At 36.5% G+C, this 14,310-nt stretch overlaps 1 protein-coding gene across 11 annotated transcripts in view; it reads left to right on the forward strand.

The window, feature by feature from the left end:
* PLEKHA5 (pleckstrin homology domain containing A5) overlaps nucleotides 1–14,310 on the forward strand; it is a 241,253-nt gene that overhangs the window by 150,038 nt on the left and 76,905 nt on the right. For 10 of the 11 annotated variants that reach the window (XR_007189477.2, XM_044385212.3, XM_044385204.3 and 7 more), the window contains 3 exons: nucleotides 3,021–3,121; nucleotides 6,936–7,051; nucleotides 10,660–11,127. Coding sequence is in view for 10 of the 11 variants with exons in the window: in XM_044385212.3 (XP_044241147.1) it covers nucleotides 3,021–3,121; nucleotides 6,936–7,051; nucleotides 10,660–11,127 (685 nt within the window). In the remaining variant the exon portion in view is untranslated. Of the gene's footprint in view, nucleotides 1–3,020; nucleotides 3,122–4,305; nucleotides 4,598–6,935; nucleotides 7,052–10,659; nucleotides 11,128–14,310 lie in introns of those variants that run through there. The other variant, XM_044385210.3, reaches the window with a different exon arrangement.

Genomic DNA, 14,310 nt, shown 5'->3' on the forward strand with positions numbered 1-14,310 from the left:
GGGGGGAGGAAGGAAGATTGCACCAAGTCACACTCTACTACAGTTTTGATTCTACTGAATACCGTAGGCAAATAATTGGATGTTTTTCAGCATACGAGTGATATGCTTTGATTTACACTGTAGAAGGCTCATTCAAGCTGCTCTTAGAAAATGGATTATAAGGAGGAAGGAAGGAAACAGAGACTAGTTAGGAATTATTAGGTAGAAATGATAATGGCTTAGACTAAGGTGGTAGCCAGCAGTGAGCACTTTTGATGCACCAGATACATTATTAGGTAGTAGGTTACAGAAATGAACAATATAAACTCCACTCTTCGTGGAACTCACAGATTAGCTAAAGGAATCTAAGAAAGAACGTCATAGTATTCAGTTATGTTGACTATGAGTGTTGACCCAGTGTACAAGGAAAGAATTAGGAAAGAAGGATGATCTAGACAGTGGGCTTAGCATGTTCAAAGCATGAATGAGCATGGCATATTTGTAAAATTACACATGGGGCTTATGTTGCTGGAATGAAGGTTATGCCTGCAGACATAGCAGGAGTAAAGGCTAAAAAGTAGATCGAGGCACAAAAGGCATTTGTTTACCATCCTAATGAGTTTTAACTCTGTCTTAAATGCAAGAATAATAATGGGATCAAATGCACATTTTAGAAAAATCACCCTAGCACTTGAACTACAAGCCAGGAGACCGGTTAACAAAGTATTGAAGTATTCTAGGTAATGATAATTAGTAATAATATTCTAGTCTGTAAGTTATATACCCAGGTATAATTATATATGTGGTTTTTGTCTTTTACCCAAACATCTTTAAAGCTGAAGCAGAAGTGGGGAGTCTAAAATGTTACTTGAATCCAGTCAGTGTTGAGATTCTTTTGGTTCTTGTCCCAGGTTATGTTCCCCAGGACATGAGCTCTGTGTTGGAGATTAGAGTGCAAGAGGCTTACTGGGGACTGCTCATGGGACCATTAACCTGTGGCAGGGAAGGAACTAGGTTGGGACAGAGGGAGTTGGGCTGCCATCCAGTCTAACAAAAGGCCCAGCTCACCTCCCTGGAGAGTCTGTTCATTCTACAGATAATCAGTACCCACTCGTTGCTTGTCAATGTATGAAGCCTTTTGGGTGAAAGACAGTTACTAGGTCAGGCTTGACAGAACCGAACAGAAGAATGTCATGATTAGGAACATTCGAAGAATCTAGTGAAGAACTCTTAAGATAGTCATTTGACAAAAGATGAAGATTTTTATATATGCAGTGCCCTTAGTTTTATATAATAAGGGCAGTATTTATTGAACTCTTCAAATGGGCTGAGTGCATTATTGAGTTCTTCATGTCTGTTAGCTCATTTAACCCTCACAACAGTCCTTTGCAGTTAAGTCCTGTTTTCCTCAGTTTTATAGTTGATGAAACTGAGATACCCAGCAGCGATAACTTGCCAAGATCTCATAACTGCTTAGTGTCCGTCTGGGAAACCATTCGTGATGATCCAGTGAAATCACCATTGCCATAGTGCCTGTGCATATTCTGAAATAACTTTAGGAAAAACCACCGTTTCCAATAATGCAACATAAGAGAATGTATTATTTGATAAAAATTATTTTTTAATAAAGATGACTTCATGAGGTGTTTCTGATTATATGCTTTATATAAACAAAATTGGATTTAGAGTTAGAATGTGACTCACTCTTTTAAATTGTCATATTCTCTATAATTGATGACTGCTTTCTACCTCTTTTTTTAACCTTTTAGACTAAATCTGCACTTGTTCATTCTTTCATTTATTAATGAACTATACCTGAATGAACACAGTATAGTAAGAGCAGAATTTTGTTGCATTATGAGAAAAGCTACAGAAATAACCTCTGTTGAAAGCAACTTTCTTTCATTTGGAAGTTTCACCATATATTTTAGAAATGAGGGGAAAATAAATAAAATTCCTTGTTGAGTTTATGATAATAAAAAAACATGGCAAGCATAATAAAAAGAATTATTTCTCATTTACGGTTTTTCTCATTGCTGAGTTCATCAACTTAATGCACAGCTTTATTAACTTGTCTTATGGGTTTCTAACAATGAACTATATATTTCGAATTTCATAAACATCTCTGCCCCCAAGCCGCAAGTTAATAATGTGAATCTATACTGTGCCAAGATTAATGTTTTGTCATTTTCCTGGGTGTGTTTTATGTGCTTGCCTTGTAGGCCTGTAATTTATTCCCATAACTTTGTTGTGTATCAGAATGACTGGTAAAAGCTAACCACAGTTATATGTTTTAAAAATCATATAATTTTTACAGCATAGTTTAAGATGTATATTTATTCAGATGTTTTTTAGCATCTGTCATTCTAAATGTCTTCATGGAGTTGACATTCTGGGGAGAGAAAGTTGATAAATAATAAAGCATATAGTGTGTCTAAGGTATTTGGGGGGAGGGGGTTACAGTAAAGTTCCAGAAAGAGAAGAGAGGGCTCTGGGATGGGTTAGGATGAGAAGCAGTTAAAAATAGTGTGGTCAAGGAAGGCTTTATAATGAGACATTGGAGGCAGACTGGAGGGCATGAGCAAGTGAGCTGTGCATTTGTCTTGGCTTGAAATGGTTGGGCATTTAAATCCTACCAGACATGTGGATGGCTTGATTTTGTAAGGTTTCTGTGTTGTTACTTACATGCTAATATATTTTCAATGAATCACATATCGAGGGGTTTGTAGAATATGGTATATATATGCCAAACAAATGTATGCTGTTTTTATGTCTAATTGACATTTCTCTGATGTGTGAGAACCATTTCTGATTTGCTTAGGATGGGGAAGCTCATTGAAAGTGAAAAGTATACATCCTTGTGCTATTTAATATTTCCTTTAAAACCTTGTAAAGAACTATCTGAATGAGACAAGAGTACAGTTCATTTCTTATATATATATATAAGAACCTTTTGATTTGGTCAAAATAAATTTTGAGAAAATTTATTCTGCTTCGTGAGAACATTTAAAATTCTAATCAGATGTTCAATTACCTCTTAGATGAGAAAGAAGAGGGTATCTTGGGAAGCATACTATTACCTAGTTTTCAGATTGCTATGCTTACCTCTGAGGATCACATTAATCGCAAATACGCTTTTAAGGTAAGGAAATAGTCATACTTTTTTAATTCTGTATTTGAATCTTGCACTGATTTGAAAAATGGTTATTGACCCATAGATTATTCCAAAAAGATATTTTAGTGATGGTCATTTTTATATTTAGAATATATTAGTTAATAGTCTTAAGGTTGAGTAGGAGAATGTCCCTTTTAATTAGGAAGCATGTTCTCAAATATCTAAGGGCAAGGTGTCTTTATGTCTGTACTTCAAAATGCTTCTAGATAAAGCAAATATGTGAAAATGCTAATAATTGATAAATATAGCTGTGGGTGTCCTGGTGATGCCTATTCTTTACTATTCTTTAAAGGTTACTGTATGTTTGAATTTTTTCATAGTTAAGTTTGGGGGAAGAGTACTGTAAGAGACAACAACTGTGGTTTTTAACATATGTACATTTATGATCTTAGAGAATATTTGCAAAGATGTTCTTGGGTCTAAGTACACAATGAACATCAGGTACTTTTGAGATAATATTGGTATTGAAATGTGAAAACTTTCTAAATCCAAGCAGAGCTGAGTCCCCCTCCTCTGACTAACAAAACCTGTCCGCTTCTGATATGCTGGTTTGTGGAATACCTCAAGTAAAAGGCCACTTTAATGATAATTTGGTTATTTTTGTTTTGAAAAGCCATACTGCATTCTTTGCTTTATGACTGTGGCTGAAATAAATTTTAGAGGTGACCTATTTTTTAAGTCAGTTGTAAATTAGAACTCTGAAGGGTTTGATGTAAAAATTTCATTTGAAGGGAAAGGGGGAAAGTAAAGGTAACACATGCTATAATTTAACAGTGAAAATGTTTACACCACTACAAAATTGATTCCATTTTTAATGTCCAACCACTCTGTTAAGGAATACTCAGGACTGCAGCTGGTTTACAACTTTTGTTAATTAACATGTTGCGTACTAGCTATGGAGAAAAAAACGGGAAAGCTATAGTGGGGGGGGGTGATGGATAGCCTCAATGAGAAGGTGATGTCTGAGCAGATACTGTGGATAAGAAGGGAATGGCATGGAATTTCAATAAATTTTATTAACAGTGTGAACCAGAGAAGCAGAATTAAGTATTTTAAGATGCTCTAACAAAAATTAATACTGATAACTTAAAATAATAACTTGATAAAAGTTACCTTTACATGTAAGACTGTATGATACTGTTATTTGATCATGAATTTAATTGTTTTTGTTTGCTCATCAATTTGGCAAAAGTTTATTGAATTTACTCTTTGTAGGAAATTTTGCTGGGTTCTTAGACTCTTAAGTATTAGAATGTGGAAGTCACAGTAACAGTGACCATGGCATGTTAAGTATATTTTCTCTGTAGTTATTTGGTTTGATATTAATTTTATTTTATCTGTAACAAGGATAGTAATTTCTCTCTCAAATTCTCTCTTTTGCAATGGTGTTTCCTCCAAACTTATGAGCCACTTTTGACATTGAGGCTGCTGCTTATCACAATGGTGAGTAGAAACTTCGTGGACGATTGTGAAACTTAAAAGCTAGATAACAGACTCGAAAATCATCAAATAACTATTTCCATTTGGCAGCTGGCAAACCTGGGTGTAGTTTGTTAGCACAGGAGTCGTGGCTGTACCTCGATCTTCTTAGCCCTAGCCCTGTGTTCCTTCCGTTCATCACAGATGTAGACAATGGTCTTTCATTCATTTCTCCAAAACCCGATTCAGGCAGTCCAGGGACACTTCGCCGTGGCTTTAATCATTTTAATAGCATGTAGCGTTTGAGCTGGTTCTTTTAAGTTGTTCCCATGGATAGTTTTATATCTCTAATACGGTCAAGTGAGATTTGTTGGTTATGTAGTTATTTGGGTCACTGTGTTCATTGAATTTATTTCTGTCTTGATTCTTTCTGAAAAAAATTTTTGAAAAAGCTAATTTGACATTGTAAATAAAGCAGATAGTCAAGATTTTGGAGTAAAGTGTGTGGCTCCAGGTTTACTCGTCTCCAGTTTTTATAGTTAGCCGACTAACTGTACTTCGTACTCTCCTTTACCTCATTGTACGCTCAAATAGCCTTTGTTTGTTTTTCCTTGTCTTTCAGTGTGTGATGGGAAACTATCACAGGCATTTTTACATGGAAATTGAGAGTGTTTCCTCCACAGAATTCTCTGCCTTGGCCTTTTTTTCTACTTTGATACAGCTACTACTGCCGTCCTTCTTTGCCCGGTCAGCCCACATGCTAAGCTGAGCTCTCAGTTCTCACGCATTGGATAGCAGTCCCTCATCGATGCCTTTATTTCGTTTTTCTTCCCGTTTCTCCGGAGCAGAGGCAGAATTGAACCACTATAAAGATAAAAACCCACTTACCACTTACATAAGACATTCCTCAAAGCCAAAATATTTACATTTTAACTCTGACACTTGAGATGAAAAGCTAAAGGGAAATAGCATATTGGATCATTTATAAATCTTTTGTGTTTGCATGTAGATGTCTATGAGGGTTAAACAAAATGCTTTACCAGCAGCACCTTTTGGAGACTAAATAAATTGCTAACACAAGGAGAAAATGCTATGACATGGACATTTCCATTAATTTTGTTGCTGGTTGCTCTGGAACATTCTTTTTTTATTGAAGTAGAATTGACATACAGTTAGTTTCAGGTGTACATCATAATGATTTGATATCTTTATATATTATGAAGTGATCCCAACAATAAATCTAGTTACCATCTGTCACTATATGGAGTTACTACAATATTATTGCCTGTATTCCCTATGCTGTATACTATATCCCTATGACTTAGTTATAACTAGAAGTTTGTACCTCTTAATCCTCTTCACCTTTTTCGCCTACCCTCCAATCCCTTTTGCATCTTGTAACCAAAGGTTTGTTCCCTGTATCTTTCTGTTTTGTTTTATTTGTTCATTTGTTTTGTTTTTTTGGCTCCACATATAAGTACAATCAGACAATATTTGTCTTTCTCTGTCAGACTTGTAACACTTGGCATAATACCCTCCAGGACTATTCATGTTGTTGCAAGATTTCATTTCTTTTTTATGGCTAACTAATATTCCAGCGTATGTGTCTGTGTGTCTGCCACGTCTGCTTTATCCATTCATCTATCGGTGGACACTTAAGTTGCTTCCATATCTTGGCTATTGTTGGCTAAAAAAATCTCTTTGTTTTTTGTTTTGTCTTTAAAGATTTTATTTATCTATTAGAGAGAGAGTGGGTACACACAAGCAGGGGGAGGGGCAGAGGGGAATGGTGAGAGAGAATCCCAAGCAGGCTCTACACCCAGCACGGCACTCAATGCAGGCTCCATCCCACAACCCTGAGATCACCACCCAAGCGGAAACCAGGACTTTGTTGCTTAACCGACTAAGCCACCCATGCATATTTCTCTTTGAATTGATGTTTTCTTCTTTGAATAAGAAGGGGATTTGCTGGATTGTTTGCTAGTTCTATTTTTATGGAACATTCTTGAATAGAGAGGTGTGAATTGTAGTAAATGGAAATTGCTAGGGATGTATACGTGGAACAGGCATGGCAAGGAGGCATGACAAGGAACTTCATTTCTTACCTCCTTTCCTTCCCATTTAGCTTTTTTCCTCATTTTAATTCTCAAAAGGAAAATGGCAGTGTTGGGAGGACATTTTAATATTTATATTTTTTTCAAGACTGAATTCCATTTTAAGTCACTCATTTCTGTAACTCCGTAAGCCAAATCTGCTTTCTTTGAAAGTCGATATTGATGATCTCTGTAGGGAACCACTTAATTTCTTTTTCTTTTACAGATCCCGTGTATCTATTTACAATGATCCTGTCATTTTCAATCAGGCAGCCCATCCAAACATGCGGACCTATTATTTCTGCACTGACACAGGAAAGGAAATGGAATTGTGGATGAAAGCCATGTTAGATGCTGCCCTAGTACAGACAGAACCTGTGAAAAGGTAAAGGCTTGGAAGGAAAGTGATGGTGATTGCCACTTATGTTTTATTCCATGCCCGGCAAGTGTATATCGTTATCATAGTACATATCATTTTATTAGTCATGATATGAAATCATTTCTTCCTCAGAAAGCAAGGATTAATTCATGTTCTATGTGAAATTAATATACCTTTAGTTAATTTGAGATACCACCTGCATTTTTATTGCACATTTCCTCTTTATTCATTTTCACCTATCAGTGTACTGAGGTGAATCCAGAATCCTAACATTCAAACCGAATATTCTTTCTTCTTACAGAATTACCTTTAATTTCCGGTAAGTACATTTTTAATTGTTATCTTAAACCTACACAAGACAGTGTTTTAAGGCCTAAATCCTAAAAGAGAATTTATATTCATGAAGCAAATTTTATTGTGCTGTCTAACTTTATTATGGTGTGTGTTTTGGGAGTGTAATAAATAGAAATAAAAAATGTTAATGAGTTTCATTTCTTCAGCATTTCCTGGTTAATTTTGATGGTTTTATGAAAAATGTCTCCAGAAAACAACTCATTAGTTTAGATCATTTCTAAATATGTCTATTTCTTGATGCATTCTACCTTCTTTCTTTTGAAACTTGAGTACTCAGATTCCTTGATAATATAAATATGTACTATTAAAATTGATCTGTGATTTCTTTTTCTCTGCTTGAACATCTGAATCATTTTAATAATCAACTATATTAAGAACCAGTGAGAGGAAATCTGTTTATAAAACTACTTAAGTAGCAGCTGAATAATGTGCTTTAAAAAAAATTGTGTTCCTGTAATTTGAAGAAAGATCGGTGACACAAGTAAGTTCTTTTCCAGCCAGCAGCAGTTGAGCATATACAAGGACGATGCTTACTTGCAAGTTTGGTCTTTTTTCTCTCTTAGGGAATTAGGGGACTGTTATAATATAAATCTTTAGTTTGGGTGGAGAGGAGGGTTAGTGTACGTACTAATGAAGTCTTTTGACTCGCTGAGTAAAAGACTGAATGAAGTCGATACTACATAAATATATTTGTGTTTATTTTTTTTAAATATCAAGTCCAAATCAACTTAACCAATTACTAGTCATTAGAGCTAGGAAAAAGTAAGGAGAGAAAAGAAAGAAAGACCCAGATTAAACACTAGGACACCTATTTAAAAAACAAAAACAAAAAAACTCGATCATTTACATATTCTAAGTTGAAAGCTGATAAAAGGAAAATTTGCTCTTGGAATTTCATGTGTCAAAATTACCCAAATAGGGGTTTCCTGGCTGGCTCCGTTGATGGTGCATGGGAGTCTTGATCTCAGGGTCATGAGTTCAAGCCCCATGTATGGGTGTTTCCTTTAAAAAAAAAAAAAAAATTATCCAAATGGACATAAAGGTGAAATGATTAGCACTGATAGCTAGGGAAAATGTGTAGGTGAAAATAATTAATTAAAAATCAAAAGATAATTTTAATCTTAGAGTAAAATTTTCAAGGAATTATTTAGAATAAAGAAATCAGTATCATAATTTAAATATTTGATTTCCAGATAATCTCATATTGTATGTTGTCCTTATCTCAGAATTTTAACTTCCACTTTTTTTCTTGTATTTTCCACTCTAAAAACTGATAATTATTCATAATTTAGGGTGATAAAAATAATAGTCTTTTGGTTGGACTTCTGACAACCTGTTAGTTGATTATGGGCCCATAACAATTTTTAGCAGGTTGTGTTGATATAATTTACTCAGCCAGAAATTACTGAAGAGCACCCATGTGCCCAGCCTGATGTCACCATTATCCTGTAGGAATTATGTCTTTTCTTCTACTTCTCACTGTTGGCATTTTTATCCCACCTTGTTGATCTTACTCAATATTTCAAACTGAAGGAACCTAATTGTAATATTTCATAAGTGTAGGGAGATTTTGTTTCCTTGGTTTGAAGGTAATGGGCTCTCTTTCCTGTATGGCTAGAATACTTACAAGTATTTATCAGAGTATATCACCTAAGAGATGAAACATCTAGCTTTTAACTAGATAGTTCATTTCTTTTAAATTAATTGTTCCCATTTGAAAAATCAGTATATATGTCTTTTTTTATTACATTTCTTAAATGATAAGTCTTTGGAAAAATGAAGATAAAAAAGGCAGTGTTGTTCTAATTTAAAATAATAGCTTTAGATTAACTAGAGGTAACTAAGTTTAAAACTTTTTTTCAGATGAAAATTTTTTTCAGATATTTGATGTTCAGTGTTAAACCCAGTCCTTCACCCCTAGAATTTAGTTAAGATAAATGTGCTTTTAGTGTAAATCTTCTCTGACTTCTATGTTTTAAGAGAAAGAAGCTCCAGAGCATATCTTAGTTAACTTTCCCAGTGTCTAATATTGCTTCCAATCTAGAAGCTGTAAGTTATAGCCAACCTAAGTGTATGGATGATACACATATTTACGAAAAGTAGTCACCTTTCTTTTCATTGTTTTCCTCACTCCTCATATTCTCAACTCTGTCTCCAGCTGTGTGTGTGGGTTGTGTGTTTCCTGCTCGTCACTAACACTGGCAGCAGTACCACATGAGGATCCGATAGGAGCACTGCTGAATATTGAAATGTGGACGGTTGGCCCGTTCCTGAAAGGCCTCCCAGCATGGCATGGTCTTGGCAGTTTCATGCAGGTTCAGACACTCAGCTTGGTCTTGTCAGAGTCTGGAAGTGATTGGTCTCAGAGACGCTGATTCTCACCAAAAAGACCTAGATAGAACAGCTGGAATGGTGAGCAGTAAAGCTGGTGGCCCGGTCACGTACTGTTTAGCAGCGCATTCTTCCAGTGGAGAGGTGGACATAGAACGCCAGATTCTAATCCAGAATTGCTTGATGAGATAGAATGATAATAGCAATGAAGTCTGTGGCAGCCACTGATATACTCATCTGGACCTCACACAATCCTATAACCCTGGTACTGCCATTCTCCCCAGTTACCAAAGAGGAGATTGAGGCACAGTAAACTTCCACACCTTGTCCAGAGACAAAGCCAGTGAGAGGTAGAGCTGCAGGCTGAACATGCGCAGTCTGGTCTGTAAGAGCCCTTAACCAAAAGTCAGGTCCTCCTGAATACAAACATGCTGGTTAGTCATATGGTTCAGATCTCCGACAGCATCAGACTACACTTTCTTGGTGCGGCCAGTTCCACAAACCAGACTCATGTTTGTCTGAAGAGGAGTTAAACCTTCCTGGCTGGAAGCCACGTTGTTTATTTCAAATGACTAGCTGCTGTGGTCCGTTAAGTGTGGATTTTGTGGTTTTACTGTCAAGGGCCAATCCTAATTTGCTTTATTTCCAGATTTCTAATGGGGACACTCATCACTTTTTATCCTTCAGTGCTTTATACACCGTATATTTTATGTTTTCTTCCCCCCACCTCCTTTCTGTTTATACATTCTGATGTTGTGCTTGAATTTTTGTATCACAATATTAGGAATTTATACAGGCTTGTCCTCTATGACCCTTTCAGTTTTTTCCGTAAAGTCAAAGGTAATTTTACATTTTTCCTAGATTGAATCCAAGAAATAACATGTGCATTATTTCATCTGATTTACTACAGTTTTCTTCTCTGATTTCAGAGTGGACAAGATTACATCTGAAAATGCACCAGCTAAAGAAATCAATAACTTTCCCAACCATAGAGTGCTAATTAAACCAGAGGTCCAAAATAACCAGAAAAACAAGGAAATAAGCAAAAATGAAGAAAAAAAGGCATTAGAAGCTGAAAAATACGGATTTCAGAAGGATGGTCAAGATAGACCTTTAACAAAAATTAATAGCGTAAAGTTGAATTCTCTGCCATCTGAATATGAGATCGGGTCAACATGCCCAGCTCAGACTGGACACTATAGGCCAGTCAATGTGAATAGTTCGGAGAACAAAACAGTCAATGTTAGCCTGGCAGATCTTAGAGGTGGAAATCACCCAAATACAGGGCCCTTACACACAGAGGCTGATCGCGTCATCCAGAGGACAAACTCAATGCAACAGTTGGAACAGTGGATTAAAATCCAGAAGGGGAGGGGTCATGAAGAAGAAACGAGGGGGTAAGTGTCTTGTCCTTCTGTGTTCTGAACCCAGATTTTTCACACTCTGTCAGTGGGAATTGGTTTCTGATACACCTATTGAAAAATAGTAGTTTAAATTGCATTTTTAGACATTATAGCTTCCTGTCTCTCTTCTTAATGGTAATCAGACATGAGTGTTTTTTTCTCTGTCTACCATTGTTCTGTCCAGATTTCTCAAAGAGGTCCTTACCCTGTAGAGGAGAAAGTTAAATAAACAAGTCCAGTGGACTGTGACAAAATGAGGGAAGAACATGATACCTCCAAGAACAGGGACAACCAACACAACCTGTGGGTCCAAGAAAACGCTTCTGCAGGAAGTGAAATACAAAATGAAATGTAAAGGGTGGCCTGTTTTATCTTGGTTTAGATATGCAAAACTGCAGAGTTGATAGGGAGCAGGAAAAGGAATCCAGAGACATCCAGAATGGCTTCAGGAATGGCTTAGGTGGATCCACTGTGATGGTGCAGGAGAAAGGAGGCTGGAGAGAGAAGCCAGAAGAGATGTGTTCACGCTGGTGTTTCAGAGAGATCTCTCCAGCTGCAGAATCTGGAGAGCAAATTCGAGAAAGTTCAGAAGCTATTGGACTCAGTAAAACGAGGAGAGGAAGAGGGTATATTTAAGGTAGGATTGACAAGACTAGTTGAGTGGTTGGACGTGCTTGATTGCAAACTAGTCCCAGTCTAGTTTGAGTAATAGGGGAAAATCAAGAATGACACCCTGCTGTTAGGCCTCTGATCATCAAGGGTGGTTCAGTGCCTTTAACCTCATAGAGAAGATTTGGAAAGAGAGAAAGTAATAAATGATTGGACAGGTTAAATTTGAGGTGCCTGTAGTCTGTAGCTCTCAAGAGAAATCTGGACTTGAATAAGGTTTGGGACATCATCATTATAACAAAAGTACTAACAGGTAAGGATGAGAAAAGATAAATTCATTCAGCTGGAGGCTAGACAAAGATTCTAAAGGAAAACCTGAAAGAACATTTACATTTAAGAAAAAAGCATGGGTTTGTAGGGGCCTGCAAAGGAGATGAAAAATACAGAGCAGAGGAGATGGAGGAAAAGCAGCCACCTACCAATCAGAAACGTGTTCTGTCATTAGGCAGGAATTTGGCGACGCAAAATTTAAAAATACTTCAATGTACTGGTAGTGGGAAGAATTACCTGAAGACTTAAATGAAGATTAACTTAACAGTGAAACTTCTGAGGTATAGGAACGTTCTTCCAGTTTGCTCAGTTGGCGTGGCTGACGTCTGCGGCTGTCAGCCAAAGTCTCTCTCCTTTCAGGAGCAGCTCAAAGGCCTGGGTGCACTTGGCCTCATCCTTTGTTATCTTAACCAGCACTACACAAACACTCCCGCAACGTGTTCACTTTCATTTTCTTCTTCACCCTCAGCACTCACTTTTCTGATTTTTCCCAAGGGAGAATTGTGAGACATATTTGTTATTTCTGGCCAAAGAGAAGCCAGAGTTGGGGGTGAGGGTGGAATGAACGGATTTTTGATAGTATTTAAGGTAACCATTTTCAGGGAAACAATAATAAAAATCCCAGCCAGAAAATTTGCTGAACCTCTCCCCAGAAAATTAAATCTCACTTCTTAGTGAAATCACTTTCCTCAATGATTTCATACTTTCTTATGGTTGAAACTGTAGAGATAAAGAGGTTCGACAAGCATTTGGAAGTTAGATTTTTTTAATTGTTGAGCATAAATATTAGTTTCAAGAACTTTTGGGTTTCTTGATGGGTATAATTAACATACATAAATGCTTTCTGTGTGACTTTTTTCTTTTGAATGCAGACCTACAGCTTCTGAAGGTTATTCTGAGCTAAGATTTTCTCTGTGTTTTTCTCCCCTCCAACTTTGGATTCACCGGCTAGAGTCTCTTTGAATCATTGAGATAGATCATCTGCATTATTATATGAACTTCATATTTAAGAAATAGTTGTGATGTTTTATAATGAAGTAATTTTTATTGGTGGAAAGAAGCATACAGGTTATTCATAGTATAATTCATTTTGTAAAACTTTATGAAAGGCTTGCTTTTAAAGTTCTGATGGAAAGAAAAGAGGTTTAATATTTAGTCACATAGTAGATCCCTGCATCTGTGAACAGAGCTTTAACGTTTCTTTGTGAGTGGCAGGCACTGTTAAGATGCATGGTGCCTTAATCCATTGTTCTGCATGGCAGAATCACAGGGACAGGGTTTTCACGGGGTTTGACAGGCAGCTGCTGGTGAATGGAGCACCAAACCTGATGAAGGAGCTTACAGTGTTCGTTTCTTAAGCTTTCACTTAAAAGTAAATCACACTTTGCTTAATTTGAATTTCTTTGGGGAAAACCACTGAAGGAAACTAGTTTTTGAAAAACGTGTCTCAAAATGCTAGAAAGTATATGGGCTAAAAATAAATTTACTTGGTAATAACCTAACTTTCTATTAAAATGCTTCAAAAGTGGTTTCAAAGATGGCAGAAGAGCCTTTTAAACTTTGTAATCATCAATTAGCCTACTCTTAATGATCATATGATATGTTAAAGGTTCAGATTCCATGTACGTCTCTATAAGAGGGTCCAGCTCACATATTGTGAATGCTTCAGAGCACTGATGGAGGTGTTTAGTGCAATAGGTTTTCTGAAATGGAATTTAAACTTTAGTTTACAGACAATTTTTTATTGTGTTTTGGATTAACAGTGTATATCCCATCCTTATATGTTTATAAATAATCTTTTCCCATATTTCCAAACTGGATATAAAGTTAATATTTATATTATCAGCATATTCTTCTGTGATATAGTTCAGTGCTTAGTACAGAGCCTTTGCATAATAAGGTTTCTATAATAGTTCTTGAATTTGTGAATGACCTAATCAAGGTATATTTGGGGTACATTGCTTTAGCACTAGGACAGAATTTCTAGGATGGAATTTATTTCTGTGACTGACAGGCTTCCTAAGCAGATAGCCGTGGGGTTGCCAACTCTGGACTTTTTCCAGTTTCTAGCTTTAGTGGGAACAGAGAAGGTGGGGATAGGAGGGAAGACCAAGCAGAGAAAAAAATAGGAAATATTTGCAGCAAGAAAGCAGCAAAGAAGTGAACCTTTATGCTGGTTATATCAGAGTACTGGGTACCTTTCTCCTTCATTCCAGCCCCAAAGGCATCCAATGGTTA

This window comes from Ursus arctos, unplaced genomic scaffold (genome assembly GCF_023065955.2).
Source record: "Ursus arctos isolate Adak ecotype North America unplaced genomic scaffold, UrsArc2.0 scaffold_26, whole genome shotgun sequence".
Classification (NCBI taxonomy): Eukaryota; Metazoa; Chordata; class Mammalia; order Carnivora; family Ursidae; genus Ursus; species Ursus arctos.